We start from the raw sequence: 26140 nt of genomic DNA, 5'->3' as shown, positions 1-26140 counted from the left end.
TATGCTGTGATACAAGGGGGCAGCTTTAGAAACAGAATGCATTGAAGCAAGGCCTACAGTGAAGATTGCATTCAAACTGATATGTGTTGATCCAGTCTACAAATAAAATGGTGTTATAGGAGACATCCTCTGACTGTACAGCTATGGTTAAAAGTTTTGCATCGCCCTATAGAATGAACTCATTTTGCTTCGAATGAAACCTGCTGAATAATATTACGTTAACATATTGGATTACATACCACTTTGTAGTTTTTCATATACTTAACAACAAAAATGGAAAAATGGGACAATTTTAAATCTAACATGAAATACTGCACTACTATTATGGCTTCTGGTAGACTTTTGCAATATCATTTTGTATTTTCATTGATTACATGTTAAATAAAATATCTAAATTAATATCTAATATCAATATATATATATAATATATATATATTATTATGTTATATATATATAATTATTATCCTATATATATATATTTGGTGTTTCTCAGAGTTAGGATTTTAAAGTCCACTGTGCAAAACTTTTGGCCATAGCTTTATATTCCCACTTAACCCTCTGTGTACCCTGGAGGTGAGTACCACACTATGAGCCCCCAGAGTCAGTGTCTAGGCATGTACTTTAGCACAACTATACAATACTGAGAAATGAAGTACTGGTTTGTACTGTACCATTTTAATGCTTGAAATCATTGCCCGCAAGTTTATAAGCAAGGATACTGAAAAAGAAAAGTCAGTAACAAGTCCTTCAAGAGAAAAGTTAACATTCATTTATTTTGTACTTATTAAGATCAAAGCAGATGATCACAACATTTAATTTTGGCACTTAGTACTGTACTCAAAAAGTGTTTGCTGCATTGTGAAAAGGTCACATTCTCTAATAAACACAAATCTACAAAGTGCTGAGAAATAAACAGTGTACCACATCAAAATGACCAGGAGCTGAATTACAAACACAAAGTGATAAGCTGAGTGTCACAACAATTTTACACCATTTAATAGACTCACAAGGCTGTGATGACGAAGGTACCATGACCTGTAGCAGTGTCTTGTCCAACGTCACATTTTAATCAGGCATCAAAATACAATCAAAACAGCAACATATAAACAGTTCAAATTAAAGTGTACATGTTGCATTTGTGAGAAATATACCAAGGCTGTCACTGGCATATGGAGAAATATTCATGTTGAAATGGATCATGAATGTATTTACACACAGCCTGATGTACTGTCCTTTCTCTTTGTGCTCATACTCGTGATATATATGGGGTAATTTTCTTTTTCTCAAGTCCGCATTTTTCTTTCTATCTGGACCTGAATATTTTGACCGCATTTGTCAATGCTCTTGGACTGCAGTTTTAAGAATATGTTTTATGAAAAGTGATTGCACAGTCCATCAATTGTAATCCAAACAACCATTTTCTGAAACATCGTGGACTATAGAACATATGAGATTGGGTACAGGAGATCAGTTGTTTTTAGGAAAATAATTACATACAAGAAAGTGCACTAATATAAAAGTGTGCAAACTATATAAATAGGATGTAACCCTACCCTAACAACACCATTTCTAATTGTACACTTCTGTAATAATAATTGTATCTAGAAAAAAATAAAGAAAACAAAAACACAATGATAAACACAACTTATATAAGCAACTGTAAATTACATGTATAAGAATATACATAAAACAATATTGTTATTTAAATGCATTAAATAAATACATAAATAAACAAACTAAAACTGCCTATAACAGTATGTGCATTAGATACATGTTTCCAAATCTCTGACCTTTTTAATAAAAAAACTGAGTACACCTATAATCAACTACATCTCTACTATAGACCAGCCAAAGAAACACATAACATTATATAGCTAGTATTAAGTAGTAATTCAAATAACACAAATGTTAAAGCTGGTGTAATGGCTTAACACATTAATGCCTTTTATTGTTGTCCTAATTGCAACTACTATCCTTTGATAGACTAGAAATATTAAGGATTAATGTAGGTAATGCATCAATTGGAGAGATCTGTGTTCTACATTGTACCTGATTAAATAACTCTCCAAGGCTAAATATATGCAATTCCAAAGTGAAATTACTTGTAGAGAATACGATCTCAAAAGATGTAGCTCTCTACATGCCATTTCCTCATACCTTGTTAAAATGCATTATATTTGTATAGAATACAAAGAGAACGTTGTCTTATTGCATTATAGATACAACGTATAATAAACCATGCACTGAAAAGATGTTTCGTAGGTACACTGCAAACCTCTGTCAATAGTACTGTATGCCTAAATGGTTTAGGCTACCACACATTCTGTTCCAGTGCAAATGAACACATACATAAAGACATCTATCTAGCTATATACACTTGCCCTTTATTCACCAATATAAAGCACACATATTCATCTTAGCAGCCATAATAACAAAATACTTACTTTGAACATTCTTTAGATATGGCACTTTTCAGCTGGTCTTATTATTAGTAGTTTATTTTGTAGATGCCTTTATTCATTAAAATTGTAAAATGTTTTTTTTTTTTTTTTTTCTTGTTTTGTTTTCAACAAAGCTTATGTGGCAGTGTTGTGTGTATGTTTCTAAGCGTAATGTGCAGAACATTACACTTCAGTATTTAAACATATTTAAGATTTTCATTTATTATTACGAAACCATTGTTTCTGAAAACTCATAATAGAGAATATTGTTTGATGTGATTTAACACAAGGAGCTGTAGTATATCAGCAAAGGTTTTTTAAACACTTCAAATGGAATGCTATGTAGGATATATTTTCTTTAAAACAAGGGGCTTTTTTGTGTTAAAATAGAACGTGTTCTTCCTCCTGGATTTCATATGAAATACATTTACCCTCCCCTAATTCTGAACCAAAAAAAAGCATATGTTTACAACACTTTCCCATTTAAATAACATGACCTTCAAATACCACTGCCTTTTTTTAAAATTCTCTATACTCTGCGAAAATGGTATCTCAATCAGGCCCATTCCTAAACCTATGTTGTTTCTCTTTAAAATGTCTAGCGCTTCAATAGTATCATAAAAATGACAATACATGTGTTGGGTATAATGCAGTCGTATCCAGCTGGCCCACTTTTCTACTACTGGGAACGGCTTGACTCCTCTTTAGCTTTTTCTGCTTCCTTCAAGGCGTTGATTACTGGTAACCACGGTGACGGCAGCTCCGGCATGGTTTTCTTGGCCTGGTTTAAGTGGCTGATAGCTGTGTAGAGGCTGCCTCGGGAGCCTGTCTCTTGCTCGGAGTAATACACCTCCAGTGCAGCAGGAGTGCAGTGCTTTTGCTGCACAAGAGAAGAGAACATAGACTAAGAATGGTGCACTAATAATACTTTGACAAAATTAACTGTTAACTGTCATTAATATTAGCAAAAAAACAGCACTAAAATACAGTACAGAGGCCGTAAGCAGGAAGTAAGTTAATACATTTCCCAATATCCTTTACACGCAGCTGTTCGAACTAGGGCAATTAGTTTTACTCAACATGTTCTTCCCTGGGGACTTACATCCGTCCTAGAAGTGATTCATATAAAACAGGAAATTTGTGTTAAGTGAATTTGCATTATAAGAAGTCATTTACAATAAGTGACCTCTACATTTTGCCGGGACAATGTTAAAAATTGTTCCATCAAGGAAATGTGTTTAATGCGAGTTTGTATTAATGAGAATTGACTACAAAAGGAATTTAATTGGCCTTACCTTCCCCAAACAGTTAGAGCTTGTCTACTTAAAAAGGAAAAAAAAAAAACTCCTCCAACTATCAGAGATGTATAAATAAATAGCAGTCAGCATCCAAAAAAACCCCCAACCGTATTCATTAAAAACATTTACTCTACATTTATTTGAATATTTAATAATATGGTAGGCAAAAATGGATGACAAGATGTTGTGAGTTGAATACCTAATCCAGCCAAGCTTCTACAACATACAGATGGAATGTCTTGAATGCCTTTGTAAACTAAATATTCTCCAATGAAAAATAAGAAACATGGTTGTCCTGCAGAGAATTGAAATCAGGGACTGTGTATGTGCTTCAGTAACAGTGATAATGCAGGTTCTTGATAATGTGAATGATGTTTTTCCTTTTCGTGTTTCAAACAATTACTTCAGAATATACTAATAGCCATGGCATGCACTAACATCAAAGGCAGAAGGAAACCTGCAGGGCTTTAATTACAGTTTAGTCAAAGGAAGTCTAACTGAAGGCACCCTGGTTGTATTTACATGCTGTAGATTTTTTTTTTTTTTTTTTGGTGAGGTGAAAAAAATCTTTCTCCTGAGAAAACTTCCAACCAGTCTGCTACTGCTTCACGGACAAAACTGTCTTTGCTTCACACAACCATAAGTTAAAATAATGAGACAGGATCAAAAGCCTCAGGCTAGGCACAATAAGAAAGGGCTGTGCTACCAATACATTATTCATATTGTTCAAATACTGTGAAACTAGCAGGTATTGCAAGGGTACATGGAAAATGATAAGGCATAAGTACCTTAGAGTTGTTTGCATATGCATACAAAGAGAGGTAGAAAGTAATACAATATTGATGTTATTTCACAGGAAGTGAACCTTGCACTTTAGAACACAAAGTAACAAATTACTAAGGGGTTGATTTGATCAATCTATACAATAAGCAACAGCAATAGCAGGGATTTCACCTGGTTTGCATCAAGCAGTTATTTTTAGGGGTAATGTCAGCTAAATAAGGACAGCTGGTTAAGCAATCCACTGCTGTAAGATACTCCAAAAAAAGAAATCCATCTAGGGCTTACAGGGTCTTACGTTGATTAAACAAAGTCTTAAGTAAAATGATTTGCTGTTTCGTCAAACTTTCACAACAGAGAAGTCTACTGGGGTCTGGAGATGCATGCGCATGGAATGTGATTTATACGTCAGCTTAGACTGGCAGACATCATGCACAACATAATTAAGTGCAATATGGGGAGAAGATTGTGTGGCACATTTTGTTCACAATCTGTGTGTGGAGTGTGCTTATTGCTGTACCCAGGTACCTCCCAAGCCCTTGAAATACTACGTTAAACAGTAAATGTGTTCATCATTTTGCAATTGCCCTTTTTTTACTAGCTCTATGCTGCAAGTTTTTATTTAGCACACGTATCTGCGATTTACCATGTGCACACATCAATTTGCCATGATTTCACGCAGTAAACGTTTAAGGTTAAAACATGCAACACACACTTCTTTCTGAATTAAAGGATCCCATTGATTTAGCATTAACAACATGGCTAGGCAACCCATTTAACAGCCTCATGGATGTCGCCTTACATGGTATTATCTGGGTAACTATCAATATGTTCAGCTATCACATGGTAACTACTGTTGGAATAAGTGTACCTTTACACTGAAATCACATGAGGTTACCATGTAATAGCATCAGACAAGGAAATGTTGTTCAAAAGGCCGTTCCGTATAATTGCATAACAGTTATCAATACAGAGTAGGAATCATAAGAAATTATTGCAATGCAATTAGATGGCTAGTCATGTCCTACAATTTAAAGTGCTACTGAATATTGAATAGATTAGTGAAAACACCTTTTTTTTTTTTTTAAATCAAACAGCCAATTTTGATTATGATTTGTGTGGCTCGGTAGTAAGCTTTCAATGTCAGTTTCTTCGTCACTGATAAAACAAACAACATTTTGCATCCTGATTGAAATATTTCCTGCAGAGCTGAGTACTCCAGCTTGTACTGTCTATCACCTTGTCATCATGATTAATACTAGAAATAACCCACTGGTTGTAATCAGTGATGCAAAATAAGTGATTAGGTAACAGGGAGTGGAGGAGGTATATATATATATATATATATATATATAATATATATATTATATATATATATATATATATATATATAAAGGTCCAGAAATCACAAAGTGATCTTTTTGGACTTAATGGTGTAAATTGTCATTTTCTTCATATGGTTTATATAGAGGGAGACGTTTGAGAAAGATTGGTGGTTAAATCTCGAAGTTTGAACTTGTTCTAATGATTGCCTTTGAAAATGGCCATGAGTCAGACAGTCGAGAATTGAAAGAAGACGAAATAAAAGCAGCAAAGCGGTGACACAAGGCAAATCCATGTGACTTGGTAAGTGCAATCAATATTAATGTTCCAGTAGAACTATCACTGTAGCAACTACTGACCACATACTGTAGAACTGAATCAGAAATAGAATTCTCATTCACAACATAAGGCACAACATGCCTTTCAATTCTACCATTACAAATTGAAGGGAAATTTCAATGCAGCACGATCCAATTAAAGGAACTGTCTAATAGATGACTTTTCAGGCTTTGTACAGTATGTTGCAAAACTGCCTTTAATCCAACAAGCTTTAGTAACATGGTTTAATCAGGTGACGTCTGAAAATAAGTGTGTATGTAAGTTGCATGGCCATAATTACTGTAGATACAACTTATAATTACAGTAGGTACAACAACCTATAAACCATTAATCTTTTAATGGTAGCACTATGCATTTTCTGTCAAAGAAACCCCAAAATAAAACATGTTCGTGACTATTTATTTGAATTATTTCAAAATGACATTTAATAAACTTAATAAGCTTTAAATAATTCATGATTTCAAGGTTTGTCAATAAGGCCATATGTGCTGGAGCCTTGTCCCCCGAGTCAGCCTACACAAACACTGTAAGCTGAAGCAACTGTTGAGAAGCTGATTCCCATGCTTTTTTGATTCGAAAATTAGAAATGGTGTGTTTTGGTGAACAAACCCAAAGCATCCAAGCATAGCTTATGGGGAATGGTGTTTCTGATTGAACGGTTTCTACACTGTCAAAAAGATCTGTACCACTGAGAGGACTGAACACACAATCTAACTTGACCTAGAGAATAACAGAATACTGTTGAGTGCTGAGTATGAAGCCAGTATCTAAAAGCGTCTGGTCTTAATCATCTAGAAACCCAAAAAAACATAATATGGCAGCCATCGTAGGTCAATGATCAAAGTACAGAACATTATTAGATTTGCCCAAGGAGAATCCAAAACACTGAAAAGATTAAAATGCCATCTGGAATGGGTTTGAGATATCAGCAGTTATAAATGCTATGGAGCATCAACAGTGAGCTTACCTTAAACACAAAGCCCTCGGGACAGCTTAGCTGGTCGTACCACAGTGCCTTGTACATGACTAGCATAAGAAGACAGGCCAGGAATGTCATCGTAATGAGAATCAAGCCAGTCAGCTGCTTGAAAAACACAACAACAATACCACTGAAGGAACGCTTCAAAGTCTGACCTTGGGTGTCTATGGCTAGTCACATAAACATTAATACTATACTCTTCATTGGATAAATAACTTTATTTACATTACATCCCTGAATATACAACAAAATAGATCACATTACCGTGTGATGCTGACAAGATCCCAGGTCTTATTATACAATGCAGTATTTATAAAGGACTATTGTTTAATACTCTGTTATTCCTTCACGTTACCCAGTAAGAAAGATTCACAATCGTATTAGTAGAAGTACGATTTAAATAGCAACAGCCATAGATTCAACAAATCCATTACATTACAGTTAAACCACAGAATAAAACATTTGTTTGCTATACATTTTATGCCATCTTGTGGGGTAGAATTAGGTTGTACACAGCTGCTTCCATATCTGTAACCGATTACTTAAAAAAAAAACTTCCCCAACACTGTGTCTAGTGTCTGAAACTATTAGTTTAATAAGGATATGCAACCCCCCCCCCCCAAATAAAAAAAAAAAAAAAACATACTTGATTCCTTTGATGATCTAAGAAACCACAATTATAGTATCTGTATGCAGTTGGTACTGTGTGTTATATTCATGCATATACTGTTTAGAATTATGTGTATTGAAGGATGTTACCTTGACCTTCTCTGACACTTCATCATATAGGTTTATATTCAGTTTTTTTATGCCAGGAACATATAACTTCCTCTTCTTCTTTTGCTGGAGCTGGTATTCTGTTGTAGTCTTGACAATTACCTGGGAAGAAAGTTCAGCAGAGGTAAGAGTTCCTGGTTCCCAGTCCTGGTGTAAAATTCACCATGCATGCATGTATGTATGTATGCATGCATCCACTGTTTATATATTTTATTTATGTTTAGATTTTTTAATGGATAATATGTGACTTTTTCCAAAAAGGCCTGTCGGATCAGTATGAACAAGAACAATTCTTTGCAATTGACTGCTTAAAGACAGAGACAAAAAAAAACACTGGGAAACCAATGGTATTAATACTAGACACTTTTCAGAACAATGATCACGTTACCTTGTCAGGAAATGGATGGTGAAGTTGATTCACATCCAAAGGTGTTATCAGCGGGATGTTATCGAATCCATCTTCCCCTGCCTGCTCCTTCTCTGGTTTCTCAGCCAGATTACTTCCCAACTTAACCATGTCTGACCAGCAGCTCTGTATGAAAACAGAACAGAAAATAACAGGTTGTGTTAAGTTGAGCTTTAAGTTGTGGATGGCGCTTGACAATAAAAATACTTCTATAATTTTCTATTGTTGCCTGTGTCCTTTTCTTATATAAAGTAATAACAAGAAAGGAGGGGATGGGTGAGTTTCATGTGTTTTAGTGGCAAGCTCCATGATCTTTGATAAATGACACACTTACATGGTGCTGCTTTATTGTTACGCCTGGCCTCAGCCTCACAGAACTGATTGATAAGGACTTTAAAGGCCTCAGTAATATTCTCAACATGATAAAGAAGAATCTTTGGGCCAGAAGCTTTTTACTACAAATTCTTAGAAATACTTTTCTTTCTGAATCAAAAATTCAAATGAATAAGTAAAAAACTCAAGACTAATGGTCCTTCTTGGGTCATTAATTAACTGGGGGGAGGGGCGGTTACTCCTGATGTAACTTCACTGCCTGCAATATTCACAAGGGATTTTTTTGGAAGAATAAAACTGGATCATGCTATTTAAACAGTATCATACTCACTTTTGCCCTTGCTTGTAAATTTGGCCTAATGCTTTCACACAAATAGAGGCAACAGGTATGAAGCAATGTCATTGGCAACGACAACAATTACAGTTGGTAATACTGGCTGTAAAATCAGCTCGTAATATAGGCTGCCTGGGATCTCATCACCAGAAAATAATACAAAACCAAAATACCTCAACAAAAATAAAGCAAAAATAAAATGCACATTCCATACAGTGTATAATTAATATCTTCCACCTCCCTAGTGCACTTTAGATTACACTGTGATGATGGAGTGAAAGTTGTTCTGCAATTTATTTATTTTTAATTCTCCTGAACTGATCTGTAGCCATCAATTATTGTACATTCAACTAAGGCAACCAACAGTGCTTAGACTGCAAAGCAGAGGGATAGAGTTTTGATTATGCCAAAGAAAAAAAGAAAGCCTTAAGGGAGATTGGGAAAAGAAATTAAATTGAAGTAGTCACCAAATATACTGGGAGACTTGAAAGCCTTCCACACATTGTGAGCTGTACACCTGACCCATTCAGCTTTGACCCTTTTGATTCATATTTAAAATCGGCACACTACCAAGTATTGGCTATCAAAATCAATTTCTCGTGTCTGCTTTAAGGATGGGCTCTAAAGATAAGAACATCCGCCCAAATTCAGTACTATTACAATCCATGTTAAGATATCCCAGCCTTTTAGACACCATGCTGATTTTACCCTTCTGTGTTGATCAGCCCCCTTTCTAACACAGAAATGTAGAAGATTGAAAAAGCGCTATCACTTCCAAGTAGCGTGGTGTCCTGTTCAGTAAGCTTTCTGAGACTTATTCAAAGTTAAACTTCTTATGTGTTGCAATATTAGAAGCAAAAGAATATATGAGACCTGTTTTTTCTAATCTTTTTCTAATGAAACCTTGCAGGCCACTGACTTAACAGCCTGGTTAAAATCCTCATTTTAAAATGGGTATATGTGAGTAGAGCACTCTGATAGGCTGAACACGATTATTTAATGTTCACTGTCAAATTTACAGTGTTTCATTTCACATATCTTGTAGTTTCAATACATGTTTACGTACGTTAGGCTCAATCCCATACTACTCTACTCAAGAGACATTCATGATTAGATTTATAGTATAATAACACAGGGCATTGTGTTATTTTGAATGACTGTCAGTCAGACCTCTGATCTTCAATAATCAACAATATGTAGCAATCGATCGCCTTCAACATGATTGATGATGCTTTTTACTTAGTACTAAGCACCCAACTGTGGTTCTAAAATACATTTTGAAAGTCAAGAGAGACAAAAAGAGTTTGATACATTTTTCGGGGGGGGGTCTTGAATTCAACTATGGGTGTCCAAATTGTAGGCCTACAAAATGTGAAATCTGCTGTTAATGAGGAAAAAAAAAGAACTGTTGACACTCACGCAGTCGCTGCAGTTCTAACATAATTAGCAGATACTACTTTCTGGTAAAATTAGCTACATAGTATATGTGCTGGCATGTTTGAAGGTACTTTGTCTCAACGGAGATAAATGAAGAATGTGAAATTAAACCAATAGCCTGATAACAGCAAATGACAACTTGCCTATTTCCTGCAAGCTGCTCCAATGCACTGTATGCACAAAAACAAGATATCCACATGAGGCATAGCTATATATAGAAATTATTATGTTCTAATAAAATGTAATTTCTGTGGATTTCATTAATTGTAGTCGAAGACCCAATCTAATCCAATAAAAAAAAAAAAAAAAAAAACAATGTATAGATGTAGCTCACTTAATTTTTTAAATTTATTTTATTACCTTTAAATACCAAATACCAATATCATGCATGCACAAACACATTGTGTTACTATCGCATATTAATTTTACTGTCATGACTTGAAAAGTTTGTGGTGCATTCTAAATGAAACCCCATTGTTCTTTCAAAACAAGCTATGTGGTTTAATGAGATTTCTTTGCCTTAGTACCATAGCATGATGTAGCAGCTTTGCACCACAGCATGATAGCTAACTCTTCTGAAAGTCTGCTTTTGCAGGTCACACTGAAGTTGTCGGTAGTCTTAATTGCTGGTTGACTCATAGGGTGTCAAAAAGTTTAATCTGAGTCACTACCTTTAGCTTCACTAATTGGACAACGGTTGCATTCCTTAAGGTAATAAGGTAATCAGTGGAGTAATTTTGGTTTTAAAAGTGGGGGCGGACAGTTACTGTGGCTGATGCATGCATAAAGATTATTCTATCTGAATAATTAAACATGTCCCCTGTGTGCCCCTTGTAAATTATGCCTATGAAGGTAATACATAAATATACCAAAATATCCACACAATCAAACTAATCACAAAAAAGGGAATATTTTCTTTAACAGTTGCAATGAAATAAAAAAATATGTGCAGTATATATGCACCATGCTGAAACAAAAGTATATCATAAAGCTTTATTCTTAACATCAGTGCAGATTTTACAGAACTGTAGCAACACTAGGCACAAGGCACTGTAGTGCTTTAATAATGAGCTTCTACTAACCCTCTGTAAAACTGTTAGAAAAAGGTTTCAAGAAATGCAAACTTGATTTTATTGAACAAAATTGGGTTTAAACAAGTCCTTAACAGGACATTCATTAGAACTGGAAGGGTTGTTTGAAATGCTCAGTCTACACGTAAAGCCTTCAAATATTTCATTTTCTTCTTGTGACAAATTTAATTTAAGGGGGTGAGTCTGCGAGAGAGGGAGACAACACGGCAGGTGCTGTACCATGCACCACCACTAAGCTACCAACAATGGTATTACTTGGGGTAGTGTTGCTGTGGCTTACAAAAGTAGTGCACAAAAATACAAATAAAAGTGCAAAACAAACAATGTGATAAAAGTTATCAAACAAGGCTATTATGCTGTAGAATAAAGAAGTTGCCTCTCAGTTCCTCTTGTATACCTGTGGCCAGATTCTAATGGGCAATCAACTAATCAATTAGAGTCTGGCCACATTCCACACCTGTTTTAGGAATTCGTTTTTAACCCCATCTCTGACAAAGTTGACAAAACTTTTTCAAATTTAAGCAAACTTCATTTACAAAAATAATCAACACAAAACAAGCTCTGTGGCATTGCAGTCTCTGCTACAAATACATAATTGATATATTGTTACAATGAGGAGTCAGGTAAGTATTGGCTTTCATCTAAATTCACTGGTGCATTAAACTACAGTAGACTATTGATGCACTTCTTAAACATGCAATTTCTAAGGGTTACTCCTTTTTACAAATGACTAGCTCTCAAATGCAACTTGTAATACTACAGACTTACAGTGTGTGAGAGTTAAAGTAATCTTCGGCAGTCTGCTAGATGCTTTTGACAAGTTCAGCATGGTCACAGGAAGCCATTTTTCATCAGGTCACTGCCTAAATTCACAATGGCAATTACTGGCCAACTACTATGTGCTCTTGATGAATACATCAAGGCATGTTGCAATGCTGAATATTTTATTGTAAGTAAGCCACTGTAAGAATGCTTTGCTTGGCATTTCCTACACTTTAGGGAGAACATTGGCATTGCATTTTGGCTTGGATTACAAACTAAATTATGTGATCTAAAGGCTGAGCTATATTTTTTAGAAATATAAATTGTTGTAGATTCCAAAGCATACTGTTGCTTAAAAAAAGTATAGAAAATGTAAAAATCACTTAGGTAAAAAGAATAAAAAAGGCAAATATAACATTTTGGGGAGGCAAGGTGACACAGTAGGCCAGTTTACACCAGGCAATAATTCTTAGTGATAACTGCCTGTATGCAAATTTGGAGCTGAATTTCATAACCAAATTAATGGCGAAATTGACGGCAACCATGCTGCGAAAGTTGGAGTAACACTGGATGCTCACTGGGTTACTTTCTCAATCAAAGTAATTTGGAGAGTGATTTCTGCCAGCTCGCAATGCCAACTGGGCTGATAACAAGGCATCAGGGAAGCCACTGCAGTCCAGACTTGTTAAATGCTAGCAACAGCAACATATTTCAAACACAATATATAATCAAAGTCAATCATCTATATTAGGTGAACTCACCAAATACATGATACAGATATCACTTTAAAAAAAAAACAGAACATGCTTAAACTACATTGCAAATGCAGGTAGTTTCATAGGATATAAACGGATAAGTTTAGTACCACGATTAGAACCCAATTAATATCCTTACAATGTATACTTTGGAATGTTAACAATAGCACATGTCAGCTCTTTTATCATAACCTCAAATCAGTACGTTTTCAAAAAATACAAATAAAACAAGCAAAAGTCTTGGGAACCCAACAGCCTTTATTTTTTAATTAAGGATATCAAGAAAATCCTCACACTGTGAGCTTTCTTAAATTCCTTTACTTGTAATTCTTTCTCTTTGATGCCAGCAACGCATACTTTATAGCTGTGGAGATTATGCTACCAGGGTATTTGCTTGTTTCATGGAACAGTAGGGTCAATAATATCCTTTCATTTATTTAATGCTTGAGAACTCCTGAAGAGGTCTTAAGGTTTTGAAAATACCTTGAAGCTCAGGGATTATTTTTCAAAACATCACCATTTAAAATATAAAACTTTAGTAATTAAATTAAGTAATAATAGAAAAAAGGGGACCAGGGAAAACTAAATGGCTCTGGGATTCCAAATCAGATTCAGAGTTCCTTTTTATTTTAGTAAAGTCTTCATACCTCTGCACTACAGACTATCGGTACTTTTAAGTAGCTGTAAAATACAGTACAGGAGTTGCAATGTACTTAGCAACACAACTACAATTTGACGTGGTCTGTTTTAAGGTGTAGAAGTCTGATCATCCTTATCTGAGATTAACAGTACGAAAACTCACAGACAATACTATACTGATATAGGTGATTAAACAGCAGTGGTCTTACAGTGAACCTTCCTGGTAAGGCCAGTCAGCGAACCAACACAAACATGGCCTTAATAGGGGTTGACCTTACTACTGAATGACCTGTAAATAGAATTAATTTTTGACAAACTACCACCAATCACTACAATACATTCATGGGGGCTCCCGAGTGGCGCATCCAGTAAAAGGCACTGCATGGATTGCAGGATGCGCCCTATAGCCTGGAGATCGCAGGTTCGAATGTCACAGCCAACCATGACCAGGGGTTCCTACAGGGCGGCACACAATTGGCCGAGCACCGCCCGGGCAGGGAGGAACTGGGTCAGCAGGGGAATCCATGGTTCACCGCGCACCAGTGACCCCAGTAGTCAATAGAGCGCCTGTGGTTCTGCAGTGGAGCCACCAGATCTGTGTTGTCCTCCGGCAATACAGGTCTGGTGGCCTCGCTGTGGAGCCACAGTGCGAAAAATGACAGATTGGCATGAGCACGTTTTTGGAGGAAGCATGATCCAGCCACCATTTCCCAAATCAGCTGGGGGTTGAAAGCAGTGATAATAATTAGGGAATACAAAATTGGGGAGAAAAACTGGGGAAAAATATTGCAGACAACTAAATAAAAAAAAAAAAAAAAAAAAAAAACACCACACAACATTTGTTTTTAACTGTATTTCTTGAACTGTCATCATTTACTGTACTCTCCTAAAGCTGTTAGGATCCTACTGAAACAGATACCCATAGATTTGGTCCTGTAATAGACAGTCTGCCTTCCTTATACACATGCCGTAAGAGATGTCCTGTGAAAAGCAGATTTCATATGGCAAAGAAGTTAAGATTACATTTGCCTAAAATTGTAAAGTTAAAGTTACTAAACAAATCAACCAACATGTGGTGACTTTTGATGGATGATGCACTACAGTCTGCAAAGATGGTTTCTAATTATTTCTTGTAGTCATTCAAGTTTAAAAAAAGTGACAGCTAATAAAACTTTGAAAAACATGTCAGAAAAACTATGCAGTTCTATTATTTTTTTATCATCCTACAGATTATTTTATTCATTAAAGTCACCTTCATTATGATCTGCTCATTATAATCTTTGTTGTGAATAACAACATTCAGATGAGGTTGGAATGAAAATTACAGGATTTGAAAAATCTAGCAATTGAAAATCTCAATGAACCAGCTTTTAGGCAAATATACTTCAGTTGATATTAATTATTTATAACATTATTTCCCACCAGTTTTGGATTCAGTTTAACTGCTGAAAATCTGAAATTCGGCTGCCACCCATCATACAGCATTAGCTTTTAAATAAAATGTGAACAAAACACATACTATGCTCTATACCCTGTTGGACATTTTAATCAGCTTACATACTGACACTAGCTCCCTCTTTAATCCAAGTTCTAGTTAATGTTTAATTTGCATAATAATAATCACCATTGCACATTGAGATTACAGTCATTATGATACATTTTCCATTACACATCTTGCTGTTTTATGTTTTTCATATTCACTCAGCAATATTCTGCCTGCTGACCTTGTCACATCAGAACAGATTTGAAATGAAGAATACCTGTTTTTAAATTATTTATTTTTTTCACACCGTTTTTCCTCCCAATTTGAAATGCACTGACTCAAGAGCAGCGAATATGAACACATGCTGTCCTTCGAAGCTTGTGCTGTCAGCCGACCGCTTCTTTTCACTCTGCAGGCCCGCCATGCAGCCAACCCAGAGCCACAGCGTCGGAGAACAACGCAGCTCTGGGCAACTTACAGGCAAGCCCATGGGTGCCCGGCCAGTCTACAAGGGTCGCTGGTGCGCGGTGAGCTGAGGACAGCCTGGCCGACCTTAGTTAGTTACACTCAAGATCCTCCAGTCAAGACTCTGCCTTGCTATTTATATGTATTCTGACCTAGCAACTACATTTGTTGTGCTTATTTATTTAGTAGGCAAGCAATAAATGCCCTATCCTCCAGCCTAATCTTTTGGTATACCAGAGATCAGGATATTTTCAAGAGAGAAATTCATACACGACTTTCTCAGGAACATGTTCAAATCAGCAGCCATTCTCTGTTAGATTAATTTTCATATCTTCAAACACAAATCATAAATTCTGAGGTAAATTTATTAAAACAAAGTGGACACATGTGATATTAGTGTTACCATAAATTAGCTTTCATCCAGTGTGAAATGAAGGGTTTTACACATCAAGAAATATGAGGTGCTTATGGGAGTCCCATCCTCCCTATTCATAGAGTAGTTGGTTAGAAACTACCATTTTAAACAATCATGAACCTGTTTCCATTTATATGATATACCAACATGTGATGACTTTTAATGGATGATGCACTACAGTCTGCAAAGATGGTTTCTAATTATTTCTTGTAGTCATTCAAGTTTATTATATATATATATATATATATATATATATATATATATATATATATATATATTAGTGCTGGGACATGAAAGTTTTATGACGATACTGCTTGACATGTATTCAGTGACCGTTTTTATTGGTACAAGTATAAGTAAGTACATTCATTTATAATATTTGTCAAAAAAGTTTTCAAGCAAAGTTTCCTTTGATTAAATACATTTATTGTAAACTTTATTTATCGTGTATGACATTTCGGTATTTATAAACACTGGTTTTACGAACAGGCTGCTGCGAATCACACTTTTGCACCAGAAATGTTGGTGACCTGTTGCAATATACGAAGTATGTATTGTTAGTGTAATTTGATATTCGTGCCAAAAATGTTTGTGGTTTTTTTTTTCAATAAAAGGCTCGCAAACATTTACGGCTTTACAGCATTCTACTGTACAGAAGAGTGCTTCTCTCCTTTCTTTAATATGCAATTTGACTGGGTATCAGGTTTATATTATTTCTGGAGAGTTTTACTGTAATATTCTACATATTATATTTTTGTTTTCCAGCTAATTCTCACTTAATGAATATTTCAATATTGTTGTTTGGCCCTGTGCTAATTATTATAATGCAGAAACAGTAATGATTATATTTGTTCATCTTAGTGGACTTAATTTTAAGAAAGGTCAAACTGATAAATAATCTATGGTACAGTAACAGATGGTCCAGATTTCTTTTTCTGGAAGAAAATAATTTCTGTCTATTCCACTCACAGTATAATTAAATCCTGCTAAAGTTTATTTTAAGAATTTTACCCTGGCAATAATTATGTGTTGAGGACCTGCTTGATATCTTCTTGATATGACTATTCACACTCAAACACACAGCATCCCTGACCCCATCACATGTGTTTCACTGGTGTTTTTAGATACTAATTCATTGGCATTGACTGTCTTCTGTAAAGCTCTCTCTTAAAATGAGAAGAAAATGCAATAACACTGTGCATGCTAATGCCTATGCTAAGACAGCAAAGACGGCTAGAAAGAAGTGGTTGATGGGACACTGAATTGAAATAGTCTCTTGACATTTTGTGGTCTTAATTAATACATTGCTGCTGAGCCTTCATGTCAATCTTTATAAACTTGTTTGTAGGTTTTTGAGTGAGGGAGACCAATTCTTTATAATTTACTGTCCAAGCAGTCACGTCACTTAAAAAAAAGTTTCCAAAAGCTCCATTATAAGGAGCCTCTCTTTGTTTTGCATTCCACCAGCGCCCTTTCACAAGCTCCCCAAAATCACAGGTAAGAGAAAGTGCTATTCATTCAAATAAACAATTACCTTTTATATCTAAAGTGAATAAAAATAAATCAATAAATAGTGCAACCCGCCTACCCTATTTTGTGCAAAGCTATTCCACCATCATCCAATCGTATTGTAATCTTGTCATAATTAGCAATCCAAGATGGTTAACATATCATTTTTTGTTCATGACACAACTCAAGCAAATAAAGCCAGGAACAATATTCTGAAAAAAAAAGAATGACTGGATCATGTTTTGTTACAGTAAGCCATTCAAATTTGATTGGTTTGGCTGCCATGAATACAGTATAGTCCCACTGGGGCTGTCATTTGTCAGCACTAGTAAAAGTATTGTCTTTCTTTAGACAAAATGAACTATAGCATTACAGCTAATTTGCTCCACTAACAATGTTATGAACATTTTTTAAAACATTTCTGTTGAACAAAAAAGTTAAATGGGAGTGTATTAATAATATAGACTTCATAAAACACCTCACTGACAGCAAAAAGTAAACAGTTCAAACATAACCTACCATTACAACTAGTGACATAATGGCTCTATTCACAAAGCTGTTTGATATACATTCAACTGCTCAAGTGCTGCCTGTTAAACAACATACTAGAACCATGTCATGAATATCAAAACTTTGTTACTCATAAAAAAAGACATTAATTCATGAATTTTGAATAGGGCCCCAATGTGGCAAAACAAACATAATACACTAGTATCACTGGTAGATAATCTCACAATGCTTAGAAACTCAAAACATGTGTACAGTGCACCTGTGAACAAGAATGATATCCTAGGTTCTTTGTTAGATAACGATCTCTATCAATCACCTAATGTCTAGACAGAAGACTTATTCAGGCCTTTCCAAGTCACTACCATTATGGTTTGGTATCAGCCCATAGATGCATTGAACATTGTCATGGATTATCATCTAATTTGTTGTGCACATTACAGAGGACAGATTCCACATCAGAACTATCAACAACTACACATTCTTTATATGTCCCAACCAGAAAAGACATCACGTAATTAAAATTTAAATTTAATAGATGGTGTTTGTTTTATCATTTGTGAAATCATTTCCATGACCCAAGCAATAGTTCTAATAGTATAACATTATTATTATTGTTGTTCAAACAGAGCCTTTACATTTTTATAGTACTGCAACCCCCTCTGTGTGTGTGTGTGTGTGTGCGTCTCTCTCTCTCTCTCTCTCTCTCTCTCTCTCTATATATATATATATATATATATACATATATATTTCTGTAAAAGACCTGAATTATCCGAATCAGACTTTAGGAACTAGCAATGTACTGCATTAAAAGCACAGGCTTGTTTAAAGTAAAAACATCCTCAGCTAAATAAATTTACAATTAGAAATGTTTATTCTAAGATAATTAATCCTTGCAGTTAAATGAAAATGCACACGTTTTAGAGGAAACAACAGGAGCACCTGCACGCTAATAACATAGCTTTATTTGTAATCAGGCAGAAAAGGAAAGCACCGGGTTGAATATTAAACGCAGTTAAGTATATAATGGTAATAATCATACAGAGCTCTAACGTAATCAATGCTTCTTTAACAGAGTGAAAACATACTGTTTGCTGCAATCCCTGGTGCAAAGCCCAGCGGTTAACAATACCCGAAACAACGAAAAACTCCAATGAATACAAAAAAAAAAAAAAAAAAAAGAGACTGCATGAAACAACAACTATCGTTTTGCAAAAGTCGCCGCTTTTTTGTTGCAAAAATCAATGTCAATTGCAGCTGGTGATTCCTACAGCTCTTTGTTTTCCAGAGATCCGCATGGGCGGAGGCTGCTATCGTTTGGAATAGATTTCCTCCCGAACTAAAGTCAATATAAAATAATGGTCAGTATAAAACATTTGACCGTCTAGATGTTGCACTACATTAAAACAATTTTAAAAAAGCATTTTCTAACAATTTTGTAGCACCAGTTATCATTAACGAAATCTCTAAATACGAATTAATATAGGTCACAGACTTAAAATTTATATCGTATTGAAAGTATCTGAAAACCCAGCTGTTTAATATAGATAACTCAATCGTCATTTTATATTTCCATTATAAATGCAATTGTAACATGACTTACTGTGATATCTGTATGAGAGATGTGGCTCAGATGCTGTCTGATTGTGTGAACAGAAGCAGGCTGGTGAGACTGGTTACCCTGGTGATGTTGTCTCCAATGTTAGATCTGCTGCAGCACGCTGATACTCAGCGCATCCGGCTATAGCAAGCTGTCGTGCTATTAAAAGCAGCTCGCTAACACCTTTACCCAGCGCATCAAGCACTGCAATTGGAAGCTCTTCATTTGGCGTTGTTTTTTGAAAACTGTTTATGCCTTACTGAATTAAAAGGGCTTTCCCTGCAAGGGTGAAAACGTGCACCCGCACAATTGCAATATGATGCATGGCTTTGTATTATATTTACTTTTTAAACAGTAACAGCATCTCTTGCTCACAGACATATTAGCCTACCGGTTTCAGAGGTGTGGGAAGCTTATGTCCTAAAACCTGGGGTATATTGCATATGAACAGAAGGTTAAGCAATGTAAGTAGTATACAAACACCAAAGAGTGATACTGTAGCCTTAAATAAAAATAATAATAATAAAAAAATAAATAAAAAAACCCTTAGAGATCTCTTATTTTTTAAAGGTAATTAAGGGATCACGAATGCCAGTAGTAATCAACAGTAAAGTGCCAGTTATAATGGTATTGCATAGGCAAGGAGCTATGGTGGTCCATATTCACAAAGCAGATAACACCGGAAGATCATTAAGAGCTCATGCATGTATTACATGATTTTTGCTAGATCCGCAACAGCATTTTGTGCACTTGTGGTAAGCGGTGTCAAGTTGAAATAATCAATATTTAAAATAAATGTAAGGGGGTGTTGCATTGTCTTAATTGTAGGAGCGAACTTAAAATATTCCATAAAATGTCTCCTGAGGTGAAATACTCAGAGAGTGCAAGTGCAAACAAAAAAAACAAGAATAAGGCATAGAAAGGAGAGCTTCCTCTACCCTAAAATATTACCAGATATGTTTTAAAATGAAAGTACACATGTGCTGTAACATGTGTTTCTTTTAAAAGTGCGCATTGGAGATCTATCTAGCTAATGGAAGTGAAAATGGCTATGGTTTAAGCAATTATTTTGTTAGCTACAATTGCTTTATAGTCCAAAAAGCTCGGTCAATTACAACATATCAAATACTCATTTTAAAATCATTATGAGTGGGCAAGCATGCAATGAAGGCATATCAAAAAGAGCCTGTCATGTTTAATTTAGAGTTAGCATTAAAAAGTAAATTGGAATGATGATGCACAATGTGACACTGAATGAAAGCTAATATCTGTGTGTGTGTGTGTGTGTGTGTGTGTATATATATATATATATATATATATATATATATATATATATATATATATATATATATATATAATAAACATTTCTTTGAACAAGCAGTGTGTTCGTAAAAAGTCATTATCTTGCCAAAAGGAATTTGTTGAGCTTTACAAATCAAGATCCCCCCCCCCCCCCCCCCATAGCTAAACATGTTTTACATTTAAGCAGTCCGACTGACAGGGGGGGGGGCCCCCCGTACCCCCAAGGATTGTAGTCAGAGGAGCAAAACTAAAACCAAAAGGTAAATTTTGGTTTTCAATTTATTTGGTAGTGAACTAAACCATAACCCCTGATAGCAGCAGCCATGACAATTATCAAACTAGTTAATAGGTTTCAACACGGGGAGTTTTGTTGTTGTTGTAAGGCAGAGTAACAATTCAGAATTCAGTCTGTAAGAGTGTTCTTGTATGACATCACTACGATGGTTTGTAGTCTCGAATTGTAAACTTGGTTGCTTTTCTGGAAGGAGAATGAGCCCATAACCAATACCTCATCAGCAAGCGCATAAAAGCTCTGTGTACTATTCATTTTTGTCTCTTCTTTTTGTTTCGGCCTCCATCCTCCCCAGCCATCGCCTTGCAGCATGCCTCTTCCCTGGGGGAGGTGGCTCATACCACATCCTATCTGCGGCACTGGGATGCATGTATCTGTTCATATATTACCAGCCGGCCTCACGCAGGTAGCCATCGGGCACCCGTGGACAAGACCTCCATCCAAATATATATTTTACTCTGGCCCTGAGCAGCCTTCACAGTCATAAATCATCTACAATTGCAGTTGCATTCATCATTGTCATTCATTCACTGCCATTCTTTTAAGAGGATTCTTCGTGCAGAAAAGTGTAAGCAGCAGCATTGAAGTGGACGTGGAAAGGTGTATCTTTTGACTAGATCATTGCAATTTCTACAGGTTACACAGTAGCAGATTTGGGATATCAAAGTTCAAGGTCGTATTTGGTGGTTGGACAAAAGTTTAATAAATCTGACCAAAAACATTTTACATCTATAAAAACAGCTAAGTTACAATATAGGAATCTGACATGTAAAAAACAACAAAAACAAAAAAGAAATGCAGCTAAATTAGCAGCTAGTGCGGAACAGTATTCCTATTTAATTCTGTAAGTACATAAAGATGTGTATAATAATAAAGCACTTGGTTCCTGGAGTTCATTTATTATGTGGACTTTACTCTTTACTTTAGTTTTATGACATTTGATGCAAGTTGCTTTACAGTCTAACAGCCTGTTGCTGATCATTTAGAGCAGACTGTACAATCAAGACGATACAATGAACGGGTAAGAGCACTTTCAGTTTATTTCCATATTAATAGTTTGTTTTGTTATTTTTCCAATGAAACGTGTCTTTTTTAACTTCTGGTGGAATGAAAAAGGAAAGGATGAAAAAGACGACTGAATAAATAAGATAAAAATTTAAAACAAATATTTAGCTTAAGCTAGTCAAACAAATATTAGCACAAGACTTAGACATATGATTTATATACAGTACACCAGCTATGAAAAGGGAACTGAAATGACATTTCTGACAGAATTTAATGCTTTAAGTGTTAACTGGGAAAATAAGGCTTTGGGGTAAACCCATAATCCACTTGGGTACTTTACCATTTAATTTTGATACATTTGTGTTAAGATCCTGACCATTTTAAAGATAACTTACTGGCAAAATAACCATTTGTGCCACTTCTTGTAAGCTAATTATTTTGCTAGACTACATGCTCTCCTACACTTTGCAAACTACTTAGGCATAGCAATTTGACAGAGACGTTTGATTCCAAGGTTAACCTTTAAATAATATTTGTACCTTAATCCCTGTCATTTCAGAAAGTATTAATGTGTGATTTAGTTTTAATTGAGCAATTAACTCAATGTAACAACAAAGTGATAATTAAAACTTGTGTATGTATTATAGTTTGGTTTCTTTTATCACAAGTATACATTTTTGAGTCAAAGACACTGCAAACGGTATTCTAATTTCAACCAACTAGTATATATTTCTACCTCCATACATATGGCTTTAAATGTATTGTACATTAGCTTCTTAAAAACACTGCAATATAAAGATAATAGACATATGTAAAATATGTATCACGACAGATTTCTGTGTTTTATAAAAGGTAGGATTTTATCACTAGTTAAATTGACAGCTGCAAATATCTGTGCCGATATCTTATAGTCATTTGAGCAGAAGTGAACTGTTGTTTACTGGTGCTCGGCCCTATAATACAGTCAGACTTTGCTTTATGGCCTCCTCAGTACAAAGGCCATCCCACTATTTAAGCTCAATTTTGCTGGTCCCTTAACTAACCTTAATAGAGAGGTTTCTTTGTGATTAAGAGGAATATACAATAATTAAAAGAAACTCAATTTGATTTATTTATTCATTCATAAACTTAAGGACCAGGATTTTCTAACTGGCATTGGCATATTTTATATCTATATACTCCACCAGCACCACGCTACCCTACATACAAACAGCCTAAAAAACCAAAATACAATGGATACAATGTCTTAAAAGAAATAGAAGATACATTGTTCAAAAGTTAATTATGTGTAGTTGGTAGGTATTATCTTTATGTGGATGCTTAGATGATTTATAAATAATCTAAATACTTTAATTATTTTTGTTGTACTTTCAGGACATTTCTCTTTCTAATTGGTACAGCTTTGGTGCTCAACGCCAGTGCAAAGCCATACAATACTTGAGTAAGTGTTCTGGTCTTCTTTAATATGGTTAGCTTAATAATGGGCCGGTAGGTGCTAATCAGAATAGTTCACTACAGTTGGTTCACTTACATATTGCAGAATCCATATTTATTGACGTTATAAATTGTATTGATGTTAAAATTACCATAATACACTACTCTAATACTGGAATTGAAATAAACAGCCTTATCTATGATCTACCTTATATATTTCTTATTTACAAATAAAAACAAATAGCCATTGCTCTGGAGAATACACAATATTAAAAATGTAAAAGGTGAAACGCAGTGTAATTTATAAGGATATAAATGTCTAAAGATAATGACTATATTAAGCTGTAAAATATGTGTTGTTGCACAGAAACAGGAGTTCCCGCCTAAACACCAAGAAAGTAAACTATACCCAGAACAAGAGGTGATAAAGTAAGTGCATTTTAGTATATTTAAACAATCATTCCTCTCCATTAAGCCTGTAATGATTCTTGTATTGACAACTCCAAAAATGTTTATTTATTTATTTATCTATTTATTTTTTGTAGCAGGCTTGTTTATGTTCATGGTATTTGTAACCTACATTTCTGTGGCCGTCATGCAACACTTTACATTTATTAACATTGAATTTAATTTACCAATTCTGTAAAGGGTCTAGAACATTTTAGGTTCCCCAAGCTGCTGAATACAGGTCAGCTTCACCCTCCACCAAATTGACATGGTCTGAGGTCATTTATGTAGATGAGAAAGAGAAGGGGTCCCAGCCCTGATCAGTACAGCATCGTAACTTGAGGTTCCTCCCCTCACCAGTACTCTCTGATGTCTGTCAAAGTGGGCAAACCAGTGGGAAATCTAGGATCATCACCTGATGTGTACTTGTTTAGCGAGATACTGAACACCCTGTAGTGTTTGCAGAAGCAAACACTATTTGTAATATCCTTAAGGAATAGAAAGAAGACAACAGAATTGACAACAGAACTGGCAGAAGGCATAGGTGCCCTTGTCCATCAAATCAACAGTACAAAGGTCACTCTTGAAATCAAGAGTTAATGGATGTTTTGCAGTAAGAATACCTCTCTTAAGAAAGGGGAACAAGACAAAAAAACTAAAATCTGCACAAGAACACAGAAATTGGACTATGGAACGATGGTCAGGTGCTTTGGACTGTTGATGGATGGACAGAGACAGCTGTGCCATCTGCCAGTTCTGTTGTCAATTCAACACTTGTCTTCTTTCTATTCCTTAAAGATATTATCTTCAAGTATTGCTCATCCTCATTAAACAGCTTTTTGGGTCTTTCAGTCCTGAGTTTGTCAATTACAGATGATGTTTCTCTGTACCTATTACCTATTTTTGTGATACATGGTGCTGCATCTCTTGAACTATGTCTTTCACTAATTTTGGATTTATAATAAACAATCCATGTTTGTCATATGAGGAAACAAATGTGGGAATTATCGTAATATCAGTAAAAAAAAAAAAAAAGATTCAAATTGCCATTGTTGTTCTTCTTTTACATTATTAACAGAGCTGTAGTCAATGGGAAGATGTCTCTTGGGCTGAGGGAGATTGAACCACCAGAAGACCAAGAGTTAACATATGATATTGATCCAGACATGAAGATCTGGAGTGCAGTTAAATACTCAAGGGAACAAAAATACAAGCAAGCAGAAGAGGAAAATGATGCACTAAATCTTCACTTTGATACTGTTCAGCAGGGCTTCCAAGTCCCAGCCATACTTGAGAACAAGACTCAAGAACAAATGGTGGTTTACCAAAATCTTCCCAAAGAATTTGGAGGCTTGTATGCAGAAGAAATGAAGGGACCTGAAGAAGACAGGGATCACCTATACCATGCCTCGTTTGATGCTTCTAATGCTGAGAACTATCCCGCAAGAATGGTAGAGCCAGGTTATGAAATTATGGAAGGGCCAGAGGAAGACCGCGATCATATTTATCATCCCTTTTAAAATAAGACAAATCAACTCAGCTATGCACAGAATTACAGGTATTATTGAATCATGCCACACTGGCTGGTTTATACTACCTTCGAAAAAGCGCAATTGATTCTTTCTTATTATTTACTGAGAATACTTACACTATTCACCTTAAATTTAATCATTCTGGGACATATATAACTAGTACCGTAATTGTAACTGACTGTCAGTGTATGACAAATTGGACTAAATTTTATATATATATATATATATATATATATATATATATATATATATATATATATATATATATATATAACCAGGTGCAGGGATTTAAAAAGAAAGCAGTCAGTCTGCTCAGGGCTGCTGCTGTGTGGAGGGCCCGGTTGATGGTGTTTTCAACCATTATGTAAAAGGTATTGTGAAAGTCTTTTTGAGGTTTAATTTTATGTTTTTGCGTCAGCCGGTAAACAGCTTAGCTGTCCGCTTTTGTTAGATAA

General features: G+C 35.2%; 1 protein-coding gene across 2 annotated transcripts; it reads right to left on the bottom strand.

Moving 5' to 3' along the window:
• Positions 1–746: 746 nt before the first annotated feature.
• Positions 747–19879, bottom strand: LOC121321519 (neuronal vesicle trafficking-associated protein 1-like). Of its 2 annotated transcripts, none has more exons than XM_041260503.1 (5): positions 19677–19879; positions 8326–8469; positions 7920–8039; positions 7149–7265; positions 747–3321 (listed from the first exon to the last, which is right to left on the bottom strand). In XM_041260503.1, the coding sequence occupies exons 2-5, from the start codon at positions 8452–8454 to the stop codon at positions 3121–3123; spliced, it is 567 nt and encodes a 188-aa protein (XP_041116437.1). In that variant the 5' UTR covers positions 8455–8469; positions 19677–19879; the 3' UTR covers positions 747–3120. The 2 variants fall into 2 exon arrangements, with proteins under 2 accessions (XP_041116437.1, XP_041116438.1); XM_041260504.1 differs by having other exon boundaries at positions 7149–7262; positions 19677–19873.
• Positions 19880–26140: the final 6261 nt, after the last annotated feature.

The sequence above is a fragment of the Polyodon spathula genome, chromosome 10 (genome assembly GCF_017654505.1).
Source record: "Polyodon spathula isolate WHYD16114869_AA chromosome 10, ASM1765450v1, whole genome shotgun sequence".
Taxonomy (NCBI): Eukaryota; Metazoa; Chordata; class Actinopteri; order Acipenseriformes; family Polyodontidae; genus Polyodon; species Polyodon spathula.
The sequence above is the reverse complement of the archived record's forward strand: the minus strand, read 5'-3'. Positions and strand labels throughout refer to the sequence as shown.